The sequence below is a fragment of the Heloderma suspectum genome, chromosome 4, assembly GCF_057233095.1.
Source record: "Heloderma suspectum isolate Gila_16-S chromosome 4, 16-S_ref, whole genome shotgun sequence".
NCBI lineage: Eukaryota > Metazoa > Chordata > Lepidosauria > Squamata > Helodermatidae > Heloderma > Heloderma suspectum.
Window position 1 is genome coordinate 306,259,105 of NC_139461.1, and position 19,011 is coordinate 306,278,115.

Consider the following 19,011-nt stretch of genomic DNA (forward strand, 5'->3'; position numbering starts at 1 on the left):
ACTTTAGTGTAAGTGCACAGGGCTCTGATCTGGTTCAGGACCACTAGGCATGGGTAGGAGGCATTAAGCTTTCCCCTTCAGCTGCTCCTCCCGCCCCCAAATTCACCTCCTCATCATGCTGGAATGAAAGAAAGAAAAACTTCCATTGGCTGGGTGGGGCCTGCACACTCACACTAAGGTTTTTAAAAAAGTAGGATTAGCTCCACGTAGTGTGTAGTTTAGCCCTGAGGCAGAAGTTTGATGTGCATTTTCAATTTTCTCCTACTTCCTCTCTGTGTGGAAGGTAAGGGGGAGTGTACAGCTAAAGGTGCAAAACTGAGTGTTTGGAATGTAATTCCTTTTACACTAGTGAAACTGGAAGGCCTCTCCTAAACAGATGTAAGGAGCACTGGGCTGAAATTCAGCATAACAAGACACGAGCTAGACCTTAGTCTCTTCATATGAGGGAGAAACAGGCCGGCAGAGCGACTTCGGTGAAGATCTCTGTGCTAGCAGTGCAACCGAGCCTCCAAAGGAGAAAGATTAAGGAGGCCACGTTCATCGATCAGCTGAAACCTGCTATCAATGAAAAGGATGAGATGAAACAAGCCATCCTGTTTATTCATGTGGCTTGACTGGCTGTTGAATACAGGTTCATCTTTGTTCCCTCACTAAAGTTTGGCCTGTTCCTGATCGGTTCTGGCTCAGTTTATAAGTGGTATTGTAGCATACTCTTCTTATGTGTGATTGAAGCTGGTGCTTTATGCTAAAACTTTTCACATTTTAAAATCTGTTTATATATTTAAACTAGATGTGTTATTGTTGGTCCTTTCTTATGTGTTGGAGAGCTGTGTCATGCGCATCATATCATCTACATGTTGGTTTAGTCCGGTTAATGCGCATAACCCCTATTCATCAGTTTTTTGCTTTAGATGTCGTTGCACACCCTCCGAGCCGGTGTGAGAGAAAGTGCTTTCCTGCCCCATACAGTGGTTCTGCACTCATCACTTTTACCTTCACAGCAGTCCTGCCACATGCGCAGATCCACTTCTGGGATTTCGTCACAGCTGACCATGCCCTGAGGGTAGGAGGCAACTCGAAACACATCCTTCTGGAGCTGCTGGATGTGGTCGCTGTTGTCGCAGATGATACGAGCGAGTGATGCCTGCCTGATCTGCGTGAGCTGGGCCGGGGAGAGCACACCTAGATTCTCATACCAAAACCTGATGGGGAAATCGCACACAAGAACGTCAGCAACTGACCCATTACCAGGAAATAAGGGAAGCCAGGCCAAGCCTGGTCTAGGGGCTGGTAAATGTGAAACAAGTTAGGGCCAATTTACATAGGCATGCTGAGTGTGTGTTGGTAGCATGATGAACAAGTGGTAACTTGGATTTGTGAACGAGCTATCCCAGATTAATTGCAAAAGACTAGCCTTCTCCTACCAGGTGCCCTCCAGATGCGATGGATTACAACATGCTGGCTGGGGGATGCTGGGAGTTGTAGTCCAACACATCTGGAGGGCACCGGATTGGGGTGGGCTGGCCTAGACAGAACTTTTCATATCACCGGAGGTCAATTCAGACAGACTACTTTGCAATGGAGATGCTTCACACATTCAGCAAGTGAGAGCCAGGAGGGAGGGAGGAGAAATAGAGTGACGTGCACCTGTGTATCAACCAACTAACAAACTGACCTGCACCATCCTCTGTCAACCTATCTTTTGCAATACAAAATAAGAGAAGTTGGGTCCCGTGAAGAGCTCATAGGTGTGGATGTGAAACATTGCACAGAGGAGAGGGATTTCCCCTGCATCACGTTCCTCACCTGGCAGCCGGTGGACCTGGGGAGGCTGGCAGTGCTCCCCCAGGACATGGAGATGTGACGCAGGGCCCCCTCAGAGCCCTTACGCCCAGATCCTGTGATGGGTCCAGCACCAAAGGGTGGAGAGCGAGCTTGCTCTCCTTCCCTTTGACCTCGATGTTCTGGGTGCTTATCTTGGATTCAGGAGAAATGTGGACCCCCCAGGTCTAAGGTGCTCAAACTCCTGTGATGGGCTTGGGGCTGAGATGCAGAGTGTGTGTGTGTGTGTGTGTGAGAGAGAGAGAGAGAAAGAGAGAGAGAGAGAGAGAGAGAGAGAGAGCTTCGCCCTGATCCAGCCCTACCTGGAGACGTTTTCTGGGCTGGAGAAAAGCAAGCAGTGGTTCGTTCTCCACCCAAGTGTTGAGCCCTGATCTTGTGTGCCCATCTGCTGCTCTCTACTGCCAGGGAACAACCTTCTTTGGGTGGCGACAGCCTGGATTTTGACTCAATATTCTGGATGCCTCATTACTCTTACAACTGACAGTGACGCTGTTTCCCCAGCCCTCCTACCCAAGACTATTTCAACTTAAGATGCCGTGACTGAACCTGAGAACTTCTGCATGTAAAGAATGTACTGTGCCACTGCTAATTAACTCACCCACCCCAAACAGACAAGGCTCCATGGGGAGGTGGCCGACCATTAGTGTCCTCCCCACCCCTTCTTGGACAGAATGGTGAAGAGCCTCGATTTTGGGTCAAACTTCTGGGTTACCTGTCTCCATCCCGAAGTCTTCTAAACTGGGTTGTTAATAAGCACATGAGCGTCGGTCCTACTCTGGTACCAGGGACAAGATCTTCCACCATCAGTGCAGAAAACAGGTCAATATTCTTCGTAATTCCATACAAACTGCAGGGGAATAGGGGAAAGAGATCAAATGGTGGAGCAAAATTTGCCTGGTTCAATCTATCTAGGAGCATATGGGTTTAGACGGTTTTTAATGTCCCTGTTTAGTTTGTTGGTATGTTAAAGTTCTAAATTGTTGTATAGTGCCTTGATGGCTTTTTAGCAAATAAGGAGGTATATACATGCTAATAATAAATAAATAATAAACTCCCCATGGAACTGTAGTTCTGTGATGGACACAAGGGGACACCGTAACAGGGAATTCAGAGCCCTCTCGCCACGTCACAATTCTCAGGATTCTTTGGGGGAGGCCATGTCAGAGTCAAAACAGGCATGATATACATGGCAGATTTATGATAGGATCCCCTGACTCCCCCCTCCCCTTTAAAGGTGTGGAGAGTTCCAGTTTTGATTGGAACATCAGCACTGAGGTAGGAGGTGTTTGGGTGTTCCCCTTGTGTTGTTTTCACCAATGTAAATCTCCCCCAAACCCCAAAGCTGCCATTAGCCACGCTGGGGAGAAAATACAAGTATGATACAGGTACCTATATTTTCCCCCACTGTGGGGCTAATAAAAGGAGATTTCGATCAGGAAAATGGTGCTGTGGGAAGAGCTTGAACTGCACCACCCCCAACCCGGCACCACCACTGCTCTGATCAGAAGTGGTACCTTCCCTACAACTGTTTTAAAATGTCACATCTGCTTTGACCCTTCTAGCATATAAAACTGGTACACGTTTATCGTGTAGATATGCTTTGGCCCTTTTGCACATTCTTGAAGGTACTTGCAGTAATTAAGTCCACTGGGCACTGACTGCACACTGGTGTGGAAGGGAGGACATGTCAACACTGTAGTCCTTCAGTACGTTAGATTATCGTTCCTTCTATTTCTGATGTTCAAGCTGTGAGTGATGATCTTTATATAGCCAAAACAGCACCACCAACGCAGTAGTGGGAGGTATCAGCAGGCTTGGGGAAAAACCCAAAGTTTGCAGAAATACAAGAAATCTTTAGGCGGGGGAAACCCTGGGGGAGGGGAAACCCACAAACAGCCAAATGAGGACTGAGTTTGCTCAGCGGCCAGGGAATACACACTGACAGTTGGGGGAACACACAAAAAACTGTGGAGGGGGAATGGAACGGAGTGGATGGAATCTTGAATAGCAGCACTTCACACTGCAACATTTTACTGCAGTTCCCGCTTGCTCTGTTCTATTGCTGGAGGCAACAGCCAGGTTAGGTGCTGGTGATAGGAGTAAATGGGCTCATGTGCTGGGTGGGAGAGGGAAGCACCATGTTTTACCTGCCTACAGTTTTTCCCACCTCCCCAGCTCCACAGTCCTGCTACAATCAGTGTGGCTCGGTTGGGATTGCTGTACAAGGGAGACATATAAAGAGAGATGGGTACAATTACTCTTGCCCTGTCCAGCACCCTTGGCCACGTTGTCCTACCTCCTGAGCTTTTCCCTGATCTCCAGGTTTTTAATCTCGTTCTTGAGGTCATCGAACTCCTGAGCAGAGGTGAGGTTGCAGAAGACCCGGAAATCATTGTAGGGAGGGATTCCGTGATCACGCCCCCTCTGGATGTTGATGGCTGCCAGGTCCAGTGAGACAGAGTGCACCATAGAGAAGAGCTTCTCTGTGAGCTCCATGTTCAAGAGTTCTGAAGGGACCCGCATTTTCCCAGGGACCCCAAAGAGTCCTCGGAGAAGGGGGTCAATGCCCCCCTCCTGGAGGATCCTGAACGGGGAGAAGAAGGCCTTATGAAGTGGGATGTGACCTTGCTGGGTGGGCTGGAAGGTTTCATTGAGCCGGTAGAGAAGGGGGTTGATCAGGGTGTGGCCGAAGCGGAAAGCGGCGGTGGCAAAGGCATTCAGGATTCCGGCATTCGTGTTGGGCTCATAGCCTTTGTGCTCCCCCAAGACCTTCATCCCAGCCTCCCCAAGTATCTTGGGTAGCCACTGGGAGTAGGTGATGTGCTGCATCTGGGCCCCCACAATCTTGCGGGCCTCGTGGTAGACCGTGTCCCCATCCCAGTGAGGGTTCAGGGCCAGAAGCTTGGTGGCCACCCGGTTGTGCTCACGGAACCACAGTGTGTGCATGGAGGTCAGGCCCAGCTGCTCGTTGGCTCGGTGGTCGCCCGCCAAGAAGCATGGTACGGGGCTTTCACTCTCATCTCTCATGCATTCAGTGGGAGGCCCCACTGCAAAGGGAAGGAGGGCTTTTCCTGAGCTTGGAACCACATGGCCTTGCTTTAGGAGTCCTCGCCGGCCGCTGAGGTCCCGGAGTTCCAGGGACTCATGTTCTGTGCTGCCGTAGACGTTGGACGCATCGATGAAAGAGGTGAGGTGGTTGATCTGCTCCCGGGCATAGACTGAGTTCATCAGCAGTGAGGTCATCCCGCTGCCGCACACGGGGCTGGAACGGACAAAGAACATGCAGCGGCCGTTCCTTACCCGGGGGTCGTTTTCAGGGATCATTATGGAGAAGCAAGGAGGGTCATTGGTGCACACCTGGCTGCAAGACTCTCCATCCGAGAAACGTGCCATGCTGATGGCAGCCACCGTCTGGTCGAGGTCATGGTCCAGAAACTGGCCCCACTGCATAAGCATGTGTGTGAACTGGTCGTCAGGGGTAATGGTTTCCGTGCCAATCATAGTGGTGGAGACCAAGCGAGGCAGTGGAAGGGGGAGCTCTCTGGAATCTTCACCCAAAGAGAAGCCTCTGGGTAGGTTGAAGCCATTCTGGTAGGCCGGCTTAAGCAGGCGCTGAAATGCTGTGAGGGATGCTCCCCACACGGGGTGCTGAAGGTTGTTGCATGAGCCATCGTGGGTCCGGTACTTCTTATGGAAGCAGATATTGGAGCAGTTGGGTGTGCGGCGGTGTGCGGAACAGCCAGACAGGTTGGCGATCATGTTCAAGTAGTGAGGGGAGACCAGATCATTGTAGCGGTAACCTGCAAGGCGACTCCCAAAGGATTATCCAATGGATTCGAATCAAAATAAACATTCAGTACAACATAAAAACTGTTTATGCATTCCAAATCTCATAATCAGATGGCTTAGTGATCAAAGACTAATAACCAGGACAGCTAGAAGTCTGGAATCTGCCGTAGACTATCCCAAGGATTTCTGGAGTTTGGGGCAAGTTTCTCTCCCTTATGAGGGAAAAGCTGAATACATGTGAGCAATGTGTTCTTAAAGTGAAGGAACGATCAGGGTGAGTTTGAGTGGGACATGGTTAGGGCGTGTAACCACGGCATTTTGTTCACCTCCTAGCTCTTCTTCCTCCCACATTTTATGAGTCTCATGATTTGCCCATTACAAATCTCTATATCTAATTTTTAAAGTCCAAATTCTAGGGGAAAATGCAGATATTTTTGTAAACAAGACCACCAATTGAGTAATATATGCAAATATGCTCAATCCGCATATTCCGTCAAATATTCCCCATCAAGGGGAAGGGGTTATAGAAACAACAACAACATAAGCTGTATTTCTCACTCATGACAGTACCATCCATGTTAAAGTGGCTCCGCTTGCCTGATCCTTTGAGCAGGAGGGGTCATCTGCTGACAAACAAGTAACAGCTACTCCCTGCTGCAGCCATATACCTGTTCCGTTCACGTCCACAACCAGGCCTTGCTGCACATGTTCCTGAATGAGCTGCAAGGTCCTTTCAAAAATCTCTCCGGCCCGGGCCGTCTCAATAGTGTAGGGGTCCCATGGGTAACGGAAAAGGGCCAGCAATTCATTAGGAGTTTTGGGTCGTCTGTTTGGAGATGATAGAAAGTGATGTTTTAAGCGGCATCACGTTTTCCAAGCTGCTAATTTTCTGCATGATTATTTTTTACTTCCAATTAAATTCCACACCAGTGCTGTAGTGGAGTCAAAGTTTACAGGATCTAAGTGCCAGGACTTTTTGATTAGCAGAGAAGATGACGTTACCTGCCACCCCCCTCAGACTCTCCTTTTCCCTCTAAGCTGTGCTGTAATCCTCATAGAAGCTGGGGGAGAAATTGATTTTTCCCAGCAACAAAGTATCGCTGTGAGCTACCCCTGGTTATAATGCAAAGTACACCGGGGTGGCTTGGTCTTGTATGGGAAATTAAGGTCCATCAGCTTTACAAAAGACCTGCTCCTGGTGGAGATGGAAACTGCTGGAAATGGTTTATTGGTGTGGATCAACACAACTGCCTGCATCGTTGGACTCTCCTTTAAGGATGTATGAGAAATTCATTCATTTTTTGATCAGGAGTTACTCAGTTCGCACTTTCCAGACTGAACACGCACATGAAGGCAATCTCTGGTTGAAGTCTGCAATTTGATTTGTGGACCCCAAAAATAAATGTGTTCAACAGCATGTGTACATTTGCAAAATGTGCATGAAAATGCATGCTTTTGAAAAATGCACACAAACACACTTTAATGAACAGGAGAAGAATGCATACATCTCAAAGATGCACACAACTGATGCCTACATTTGGAAAAACATGCATGAAACTCTGCACATGCTTTCACACAAAAAGAAAAAAAGCAACGCTCATGATCTGATACGGACATGAGATGGAACAAGCTTCAAGGTGGAATTTTGAGAACTTCAACAAACTTGAGTTTTGCAGATTCACACATCCCTACTCTCCTTCGGGGCATATCTATGGGGACTGTCATACCTCCCGAAAGAAGAGGTGCTTGCAAATTCATCTTGGAGTGCCATGGGGAGAGCAGCTCTCACACTGCTTCCAAGTAAGCGTGAATTCACCCCCTCCCCCCCGTTGCCAACAGTCTTACTTGCTAAACAATTCGGTGCGTGTAGAATTGATCGCATGGTCCACACTGCTGATGGCTTCCCGGATGGAGGTGGCTACAAAAGTATCACCACTTCTGCCAACATTTGTGGCTTTTTTCCGCCCCCGTGGGAAAACAACAAAAGGAAGCAAACAAAATCCAGAATTAAATGGGCATCCATTTTACCATCATCCGCCCTGAAACAGTCCGTAGACAATGTTCTGCTTTATCCTTAAAAGCCAACACCAATACCTCTTCTGAGCAGATGAGTTTTCTCACAACTAATTTGCTCAAAACATGTAATGTCAGAATGTTAAGAATAAAATGTTTTCCAGTGGGTTTCCTTTTTGCATCCTTGAGTTTTAATCCTCTGTTCTTATGCATCCTTGCTGGTGCTGCCCTCTGTGTTACAATGCAGCTTTGTTGCATATATGCAGCTTCCATGAAAAAAGGAAAGACAAACCTTAGGCAGAGTTACATGTGCCTGCATTTTTCCTAAGGTCCTTCAGCTGATAGCACTGATTGCTTAAACTGAGTGGAGGCTGATGGTCCGATGTCGGTGGGATGATGAATCCGCTCTGGGTTTCAGTCAGAACTCTAAAGGAGCTCTCCAAGGTGCAAAGCTCCTTTAGAGTTCTGACTGGCTCTGACTGAAGCCTGGAACAGATTCGCCGCCCCACTGACACCAGAGCCACCAGCCCCCACTGCTTAAAATAGGGTTTTGAACCATATTTGGATTCCCCTCACCATGGACCAATCCGACGGGCTGGAAGTTGCCAGGGGGCGGGACTCTCCCCTGAAGCTCCTCCCCCTCCTTGATGCCATCTGGTCCCGTTTTGCTTTTCTCCATGCAGAGAAAGGCACAGTGCCTCTCTCTGCATGGAGACAAGGGCTGGGCCAGGACTTCAAGGAACAGCTCCTCCAAGCACCGTCTGAGTCTCTGGCTTTGTGTATTGCTCATTGTCCCAACTGGGATGATGAGTGGTGTGCAAAGCCAAATTCCTGGGGGCATCCATGGGCCAGAGGGGGAACCTCCACATATGGAATAGGTCCATAGGCTGGGGGCTCTCTATCCCTGGCTTAAGAGTAGGACTCAGTTTTTAACTGATTCAAATGTTCTAACTGACGAAAAGATCTCCTTGATGAGTTGGGCACCATTTTTTTTTAATTTTTAAAAGATTTTCTTTAACAGAAGTACTTAAAAAACTGCAGATGGCAGCACTATCTTAGAAGAGGCTTTCTTCCTTCCTTCTCTCATATGGACAGGTAGAATGCCACTTCTACATCGAGGCCTGCCACAACTTATGTGTGGCTTCATCTGAAAACAAGGAAAGCATTTCTCCTCTTTCAAGCAAAGGATCATCTTTCTTTTGTCAGATTTTCCTCAGGTGTAAGTATATGTAGATTTAAAAGGCCCAATCCTATGCATGTTTAGACAGAAAAAAAGTCCTACAACTCCCAGCATTCCCGAGCCAGCATGGACTTTTTTCTGTCTAAGCATGCATAGGACTGCACCTTAAAACTCATAAATGTTAATCTCCATGGCAATCTAAACAAATGAATCTTTAGTAAAAGCAAATGATTTCCCAGCACCAAGATTGCAATGACATTTCCACTTGAGCAGGAAACGTACTCCAGGCACCCTGAAGATGCATTTTGACACGTTTCCACCAGTTTTCAAGCAGATCTTAAAGTTTTCTCTGGGGGGGATTGAGGAAAAGTTCTAGCCTTTTCCCAGGCCAGACTAATTATTATGAGTATTGTTGTTGTTCCATATTTATATCCCGTTCTTTACAGCCCACACCATGACAGACATATACACATACAATACAACTGCAAGAAAATAACAATTATAAAAAATATTACATAAAAAGTAAAACAAGAGTATTAAAAGCAACTAAAAATCAGCATTCAACGGGTGTTCTTCTACATGGCTGTCAACCAAACAAGGCAAATGAAAATCTTCTGTTTGAGCTGTTTTTGTTTTTTAAAGGAGAATGTTAGGGGTGTTTGTACTAGTCTGAGTTGTCGGACTTTTTCCTGTCTAAACATGAATAGGATTGCATCCTAACTTGATTAAATAATCAGTCATCTAGAACAAACCAACCCATATACGATCAACTAGGGTAGCCTTCCCAATCAGATGTGTTGAACTAGCAGTGTCTCCCGGCTAACCATGGCTGAATTAGGGTTTCTTGAACATAGCGGCAGTGGTAGAGGAAAGCCTGGCTACCCTGAACCAGCGTTATAGAAGCAAGGCAAGACTTATCTTACCGATAATTGTCAGTTGCATGGTGCTGGAAGTGAACCCAAAGGTATTCCTGGCTACGCACTCATATCTCCCTTGATCTGCCAGCCCCAGATCTCTGACAGAGAGGGTTCCCGCTCGGCTGATATGGAACTTCCCGCTCTCGGTGATCTGAATGCCTTCCTGTTGTATAAAGAAAGAGTTCTGGAGCTTGAATAAATTCCATTCTGGTCATGGAGTGCCGAAGCGGTATAATGGACTAAACCACCTCACACTGCAGGTTGGGGAAAACACATATCTGAATGTGTTTCGCCAAATGTGTTTCTATGATAAATCAACAATGACAAATTTAATTATTATTATTATTATTATTATTATTATTATTATTATTATTGCATTTCTATATCGCCCCATAGCTGGAGCTCTCTGGGTGGTTTACAATCTGTGTGGTGCAATCTATTTTACCACCTCATTCTCTTGCATGTGTAGACAGGGCCTGAGAGCCAACTCACAGCAATCGTTTTTTGTCTGGGTTGCCATCCATGTGAACAAGCTCTCCCAGTGGGTCCGCATGCGTTCAATGGGTCTTGTGTGAATGACTCAATACATGTTTTGCAACAAAATGCCTCCCAGAAAATTAAGATGAAATGAGAATGTTGGTCTATAAACTGTACATGGGATAAGTCATTCACAAGACTGATTTGGCACATACAAGTTTTCCGAAAAATCCAACTCAGGCTGCCTTTGTTCTAGAGTGCTTCCAGACAAGGCTTTTACCTGCAAATGGCTTTTAAAGGGGCTTTTAAAGGGGCTTTTACTGGGGCGATCCAGATAATGACATCGCCCCTTTGTACCCTCCCATGTTTACCCATTGCTTCTTCCATCTTTTTTCTTACCAGAAAGTATCAGTTGAAGAGGATAAGGGCTCCTTCACACGGAGCTTTGATCTTGCGATTGAGATTGCTCCTTCACGGACGTTTGCGGGCTCTTTACATGATGCTGTGATCATCCAAGGCGTCTCCTGCACTAAATGCCCTTTGTTCCATTTTTAAATAGATCGCAGATCATGAGCTATCAAATGACCCTGTTGTGTTCCGCTTCAGTTTCCCCCGTGAAAAGAGGAAAGGCGGCAAGAAGAGGAATGAGATCAATGAGAGATGATGGAAGACTCCGATATGGGGAGAAGGAGGGGGAAAGGGTGCGGGGAAAGGAAGCACATGAAAAAGGGAGTCGGGATCCTGCATTTAAAATGGAAGCAGAAAACCCCACTTTAAATGCCGGATTTTAGGCTGGCGTAGAGATGCCCTGAGACAGAACAGGTGCACAATGCCTTTTGATGGTTAGCACTAGCGGTTCTCCATGTAGAACTGGGTCTCCAATGTTGTGCCCGAAGACACCCCTTTTGATGCCCATCAGGAACTCTGCCCCTTCTGACCTTTATTTTATTTCTTATTACTTTTCCTTTAAAAAAACCTGGGAAGCAGAACTGTGGTGCTGGAGAAGACTCTGACGAGTCCCCTGGACTGCAAGGAGGCCAAATCAGTCCATCCTAAAGGAAATCAACCCTGAGTGCTCCTTGGAAGGACAGATACTGAAGCTGAAGCTGAAATATTTTGGCCACCTAATGCGAAGAGAAAACTCCCTGGAAAAGACCCTGATGCTGGGAAAGACTGAAGGCAAAAGGAGAAGGGGACGGCAGAGGATGAGATGGCTGGATAGCATCACTGATGCAATGAATATGGACTTGAGCATGCTCCGGGAGAGAGCGGAGGACAGGAAGGCCTGGCGTGCTGTGGTCCATGGGGTCACGAAGAGTCGGACACGACTGAACAACAACAACAAAGTGCTGTCATCTGGCACCATTTTTATTTGGGTTCAAAATAGTGGTTTTGTGTCTTGGAGCTCAGACCCCTGCTTCTGACTTGTACTTCAGTTCTTGGGCAAATTACTTTTCTTTTAGTCTCACCAGTTGGCCTTCTGGGAAATGAATGTTTTGTGGCAGGCCATGCTCACCATGGCAGCCATTTTGTGAATGGCCTAGCCCCCCCACCATGGCAGCCATTTTGTGAAAGCACCCACAACACTCTCTCAAAATTCCAAAAGTGCCCACTGACCCAAAAAAGGTTGTGGCCCCCTCGTCTAGAAGCACTGCCTCTTAAATAACTAGGGGAGGCGAGTGTGAACTAAGCATGCATTTCATGAAATTGCATTTCATCTATGTGACCACCAGATGTCGGTAAGTCATTGTAAAATTCATCAGGCAGAAAGGGAAAGGACATCTGAGGCTATACTATTTGACACACAGGGCCGCGTCTTAGTTCATGTTTCCCAACATGCATTCTTAAGGTGATGGGAAGATGCATCAGTCTGAAGCTTGGGACAGAGGGCTGGTCTTGGAGTAGGGATGCCTGACCAGCTTGGATACTCTGGGGAGCCTCGTTGGAGACAAATGGACATGCTTGGGTTCTCCACCCCGAATATTGGAGGTGGTGTGATAAAGGCATCGTTGCCTGGGTTCTCACACTCAGCTGACTATCTGTTCTGTTCGCAAGTGCTTGTAGTACTTCAAAAACCTGCAAAATCTGAAATGAAAGTGGGGAACAAGATCAATTTTTATTTATTTTATTGTTCTGTTTATATCCCACTTTTTATCCTCTTGCAAGGAACCTAAGGCAGCTTACAAGTTTCTCCCCTCCTCTCCATTTTATCCTCACAACTGATGATACCTCATCCTGTGAGGTAGGTTAAACTGAGATTAAGTGACTAGCCCATAGTCCAACACTCTAACCACTACACCACAGTGGCTGTCATGGGTGCTGGGAAATGCTGGCTGGGAAGGATGGGAGTTGTAGTCCAAGATATCTGGAGGGCACCAGGCTGCTGTATGCCAAGGACAACACCACCAGGTGAACCTCAATTCATTAGGATCTGCATCACAGGTCCTGCGCTGTGTGTTGTCATCTTTGGAAGTTTGCAGTACTTCAGTCAGTAGAGCCCCTGGGAGAGCCTCCGAAGAAGAGAGCCATGAATGGACAGGCTGAAATGGGGATGGCGATCCTTCAAGTGTGCTGGTCCCAATCCCTGAAAGGCTTTCTAGGTCAATGACCCCAAGCCCTGCTCTAACACAGAGCATGATCCTGCTTGGTCCCAGCTGTAAAAAGCCAGCCCACACAAATACACCTTTCAGGGTTTTCCAGAAAGTACTCAGGCATAGACTCAGGCAAACCTCTGTAGTTCTACCATGGAGGGGCCATCAGCAAGAAAGCCCTTGTACAATCAAGGTTTTGGGATGGAAGGTAAGGGAGAAGGCAACTTCCATCTATAACGGGTGTCAAATGTCTTTCAGCCCAAGGGCTGAACTAAATTTTAGAGAAGCTTTTGGGGGTTAAAGGCAAAAAGGGGTAGGGCAAAAGGGGTGGACCAAAAATACAAGCATATTTCAGCTTAAAGTTCTTTATGCCAGTAACTAAACCTTAGGAGATGCATTTCAACCTTTTGGAATGAGGGGGAAAAACACGCAAAACCCAGAAACCACCAAACGACCAGCAATTGGGGGAAAGCCCTATGAGGAAACTGGAAGCAAAGCCCTATGAGGAGAGACTGAAAGAACTGGGCATGTTTAGCCTTGAGAAGAGAAGACTGAGGGGAGATAGGATGGCGCTCCTCAAGTATTTGAAAGGTTGTCACGGAGAGGAAGGCCAGGATCTCGTCTCAATCATCCCAGAGTGCAGGACATGGAATAACGGGCTCAAGTGACAGGAAGCCAGATTCAGGCTGAACATCAGGAAAAACATCCTGACTGTTAGGGCAATGAGACAATGGAACCATCTACCTAGGGAGGTGGTGGGCTCTCCCACACTGGAGGCACTCAAGATGAAGCTGGGCAGCCATCTGTCAGGGATGCTTTGAGTTGGATTCCTGCATTGAGCAGGGGGTTGGACTCAGTGGTCTTATAGGCCCCTTCCAACCCTACTATTCTACGAAGAGGCATGGTTTTTTGGGAACCCTGGAGACGAGATTGGGATCCTGGGCAGTCCAGGTTTGGCCTATGGGCATGAAGTTCAACACTCCTGCTCTATAAGGTATAGAGGCCTCAAGCCCTTGGTTCTCCAAAGCACATCTGCTAGGACTAGGTGATAAATGCTCAGACCTTGGCCCATGTTATTGTTGGCTGTGGATCCCCTTGGGCAGCACAGGTGATCTCGATGTCTTGGCCAGTCTCTGCAACCATATCTTGTGGAGGGTGAAGGAACACTGGAATCACTGTTTAGAGGCAAGAAAAGGAAGTGTGAAGGGTCAAGGGATGCAAAGGGGGAGACGAAGAAACTCCAATGAGCAGGAATTTCACGTCTGAACATACCTCGTGGAGTCACCCAGAGTTGCACAGGGAAGCTCCGGACACCAATGGCGCTGACAGCGTGGCATTCATACTGGCCTTGGTCATGAAGAGCAACTCGGACCACCCGCAGGGCACCAGTGGAGAGGATGCTGTGTCTCCGGTCACTTGGCAACGGTCCGCCTAAGAACAACAGCAGCAACATGCTAAGATGGCAGCATTTGAACTGTGCTCTGGGTAGGGATGGATGAATATATCAATTTCAGTTTCTTTTAGTTTCTCATTTTTCCAGTCTTAAGTTTGGTTCATCCCAAATTTTGAGAATTTGTTTTTTTTTTAATTTGCATGAAAATCTGTCTGCATTTTTGGGCACATTTCTCCTAATACATACATTTTTCTATACAATTTTGCCTAATATAAACAAGTGATATTCACAGATATACACACATTTGTCCACACTTTACCCAAATATACACCTTTTTGTACTATTGTAATATTTTGATTGGAGAACTCCATTGCAAAATTTGGAAAAGTGCGAATTTCGAAGGACAACTGAGTTTTGGTTTGCATATTTTGGTTTGCATATTTTGGATGTCGATCACAAGCTGAATATGAGCCAACAATGTGATGTGGCTGCAAAAAAGGCAAATGCTATTTTAGGCTGCATTAATAGAAGCATAGCTTCCAAATCCCAGGAAGTACTAGTTCCCCTCTACCCAGCACTGGTTAGGCCTCATCTGGAGTACTGTGTCCAGTTCTGGGCACCACATTTCAAGAAGGATGCAGACAAACTGGAGAGGGTTCAGAGGTGGGCAACAAAGATGATCAGGGGACTGGAAACAAAGCCCTATGAGGAGAGACTGAAAGAACTGGGCATGTTTAGCCTTGAGAAGAGAAGTCTGAGGGGAGATATGATAGCGCTCCTCAAGTACTTGAAAGGTTGTCACAGAGAGGAAGGCCAGGATCTCTTCTCAATCATCTCAGGGTGCAGGACACGGAATAATGGGCTCAAGTTACAGGAAGCCAGATTCCAGCTGAACATCAGGAAAAACGTCCTGTTAGAGCAATATGACAATGGAACCTAGGGAGGTGGTGGGCTCTCCCACACTGGAGGCATTCAAGACGAGGCTGGACAGCCACCTGTCAGGGATGCTCTGACTTGGATGCCTGCACTGAGCAGGGGGTTGGACCCGATGGCCTTGTAGGCCCCTTCCAACCCTACTATTCTATGATTCTATATTGGTTTGAAAGTACAAAATTATGGATGTAGCCCCTTGCTCTGGGGAAAAACCGGGGGCTTGCTCAGAGTCCTATGAAATTCCTCAATGAGATCATAAATGGCAGATAAATTTCCTTGAAAAAACCCTTACCCACTACAGCCTTTCTTCCCCTACATTGCTGCAAGGTGTTGTTGGGTGAGGTCTTGGGGTGCGCTCACATTTCATGTGGGGCAACGCGAAGACCTAAATGGCTGAGCCAGAACTCCATGTGAAATGACTGTACACCTTACAACAGGTGTGGGCAGAAAGTAGATCTCCAGATGTTTTGGACTTCAACTCCCCTGCCAGCCCCTGCCAGCATGGCCAATGGTCAGGAATGCTGGGAGTTGACGTCCAAAACATCTGGAGATCTACTTTCTACCCACCCCTACCTTAGACTACCTGCCCAGGACCTTCTACACAACACAAGGGTGGGAGAGGTTCCTGAATGACAGAAGGTTTAAAAAACACGGTGTTAAAGTCACGGATGCAACTCTTTCCTCCCTTTTCAACATGTACATGTCCCACAGTTTTCAGAAATAAGGGATTCTGGGAAGACAACTTTCTCCAGCCTGGTGCCCTCCAGATGTGTTGGGACTGCAACTCCCATCATTCCCAGCTAGCATGGAATGGGAGGGGAGGCGTAGCTCAGTGGCAGAGTACATGATCTGCATGCAGAGGGTCCCAGCTTCAGTGCCTGGCATCTCCCCGGGGGGCTGGGAAAGAATCCTGCCTGGAGCCATGGAGAGCTGCTGCCATTCAGTGTCGACAGTACTAAGCCACGACGGCCAGCTTTCTATGTTCCTATGAGGTGCAGTCAAACACATCTGGAGAATACCAGGTTCGGAAAGGCTGCAATCTCTGCTTAATGACTATGTGATTAAGCAGAGATTCATTCCTGGAGTGGTTTAAAAAGTGGACTGATTGGTTGTATTTCTGAGTGTCCCCATGACTGGGCTTCTTTGAGCAAATGACAAATCCCATTCCACCTAACACCCTTTGTTTACTTGTCCCAGGCTAGCTATATGAACTCTTAAAAGGCCAAGGGAAAACACACTGGTTGCAGGGAGGTCTGTGCAGGGCTTTAGAAGGCCAATGGGAACAGTGTCTCAGCAGGCAAGTATTCATTCCAGGGGCAACTGGGGTGAGACTACAGGATCCAGACCAAAAGGCCTTGAAAGACACAGTGTACATAAGTCCACCCAAAGGGCTCGTTCACACTGTTTCGCAGCAAGAATATTGCCACGCAGAGGTGATTAACACTTAATCCTTAGTTATTTAAGTGCAAACCAATGAGCTTTCCATGGTGGTTCAGCGCCAAGAAGCTGACACCGCGGGAGGGGAGCCATTACTAAGTGAGACCAGATTCTGAATTTCGGCGACTCCTTAACCGGCTTTTTTACCTTGCAGGTCTTTGTACCGCCACCCTTTTGATCTCAACTCATCTCTTCTGCAGGCTTGACACCAAATGCTAATCCCCCCAAACCAGTTGGAAAAACCCTCAGTAACTAGTTTGGTATTCGCAGTTGCAGAATCCAGACTAGCCCGTATGGACTTTTAATAAAGAGTATGCAATTTGTTTGCATGACGGAGGTTGATTTAGAGTTCCTGGTCTCTTCTGTGATAATTTCCACCATAATCTGAGATCTCTGAAAGAATTACTGATGAGGTTAGGCTGTTCCTCACAATGCCAAAAGTACAATATCCGTTTTTGTTGATCCACATCATAGCAGTTGTATTCATCAGGGGTTGGATTCGATGGTCTTAAAGGCCCCTTCCAACCCTACTATTCTATGACTATTCTATGATCTGTGTCAGCCTTTCCCAGCCTGTGTTGGGAGGCGCAGTCCAACACATTAGAGGGCACCAGGTTCAGGGAAGGCTGATCTATGTAATCAAGTGGCAGCTGCAGTTATATCATATATGTGAACGCAGGCTGTCACATCGGATGTAACCACCTGGGACTGTGTGTTATCTAGGGGCTCCTCGGCCCCCTTGCTCAAGGCCGGGGGGCGCGGTCCCTGCTCACTGGGAAGTGAGAACAGCTGGAGTTGGTGGGGAGCACCAGCCTCTTGGAGGCAAGGGTGGTCCGCCCAGGGGCTGGGCCAGTGATTGGCTGAAGGAAAATCTGCCCTGGGTTGCCAGGGCTGGGCTTTAAAAGAGGGCTGAAGTCGAGGCAGGGGGTCTCCCTTCATCCTGGTGATCCTGGACTTGCAGACAGCTGGTTGTTATCCAGGGAGATCCATACTTAGGTATGTGAGGACAGGCCAGGTAGATTTATTCTTTTGCTTGGGTGTGCGTTCATGAAGCTCTCTGTTTATAGTTAAGTGATTTGGCTTTGTACTCTCTTGTGTAACTTGTTACTTCCATTCTTCCCTTTCCCTCTACCCCTTTATTTTCATCTTAATAAACCTTTATCCAACCTTTAGTTGGTATGATCTCTCTGCATAACCTCAGTGCTATTTCAGCACCTCTTGGCTTAAGGGGGTGGCTACTGGGTATTTTGGGGGACTCAAAGGCTGGGTTTGGCCAGTCCTATTTTTGGGAAGGAGATCCTGGGATCGGGTCCTGAATGGCCCTCCCTTGCAGGGAGGTTGGGGCTGGTCCTGGCGGGATTCCTTCCTTCACAGCCTCTCTATTACCTCTATCTGCTGTAACCACCACCTCAGGAGGGGGTGATGGGATGGTCCACAGATTCTCTGTATCATGCATGTTGCATACTTACAGTTTGCAAATCATAGTACTCTTATGTGTTTGGGGTCAGTCTATATTACCTCCACAGATCCCGTACCATTCAGTGCTGCTGAGTAAAAAGAGACTGAGGATTTTCCCCAATGCAGTCTCTTGGGCAAGTTACCCAAAGGTTATCTTGAGCTGGTAACCTTTGTTCTACAAGGCCTGAAAGGGGCAGGAGGAAACGGATCTGGGGGAAGGGTGGATCTAAGAGCAGCTTTTGTCCAGCAGAAGAAGATTGCTGGGCAGCAGAGAGGGAGCAGGGGTGGCTTGGAGTGGTGATGCTGTAGGCCTTCATCCTGAGCACAGCGCAAATAAACCATTATAAAAGAAACTCCTCGAGTCTCCGGTGCCCTCCTTCCAGGAAATGGAAGTCTGCATTAAGTGCTGAATTCCCTTAACGTTCTCTCCTCTCAGGACTGGAGTGCAGGAGCGCAGCAGTACGCTACTAGGAAAATACCTGCTCTTGTCCAGGCAATAACGGGCAGAGGGTGGCCTTCTGCAGAGCAAGGGAAGTCCACACTTTGGCCCTCAGCTACAGTCTGATCAGCGGGGATGACCAAAAACCTTGGAGTATCTGAGGACGGAGAGAAACAAGACAGAAGAGAAAATAAAATAAATCAAGCCCACTGAGAATGGCAAATCCTCTTCCCACCTTTTGCTTAAGGTGTGTTCATCCCTATGCTCTCAAATAGCATCTGTTCACTCCAGCACTCTTTTTTTAAGGTTATTTGGCTTGACTGATGGGTAAATCTGGCTTTTTAAATGCTCTCTTCTGCAATCTTCTTCTGCTGTATTGTATTAATCTTTGTTGTTAATATATATGTTGTTAATATTATTGTTAATATATTTGTTAATGTATTATTGCCAATATATTGATATATTGATAATATTATTGTTATATTTCAAAACTTTGTAAACTGCTTCAAGTGGTTTTATATCTGAAAAGTGGTATATAAATG

The 19,011-nt window shown here is 47.1% G+C and overlaps 1 protein-coding gene across 1 annotated transcript in view; it reads right to left on the reverse strand.

The window, feature by feature from the left end:
* LOC146348967 (peroxidasin homolog) overlaps positions 1-19,011 on the reverse strand; it is an 81,013-nt gene that overhangs the window by 12,722 nt on the left and 49,280 nt on the right. The window contains exons 11-19 of the mRNA XM_084854391.1: positions 18,510-18,626; positions 14,082-14,240; positions 13,872-13,984; positions 9,748-9,904; positions 7,477-7,585; positions 6,300-6,457; positions 4,139-5,642; positions 2,555-2,689; positions 994-1,202 (exon numbers count right to left, since the gene is read on the reverse strand). Of these exons, the coding sequence (XP_084710517.1) occupies positions 994-1,202; positions 2,555-2,689; positions 4,139-5,642; positions 6,300-6,457; positions 7,477-7,585; positions 9,748-9,904; positions 13,872-13,984; positions 14,082-14,240; positions 18,510-18,626 (2,661 nt within the window). The remainder of the gene's footprint in view (positions 1-993; positions 1,203-2,554; positions 2,690-4,138; positions 5,643-6,299; positions 6,458-7,476; positions 7,586-9,747; positions 9,905-13,871; positions 13,985-14,081; positions 14,241-18,509; positions 18,627-19,011) is intronic.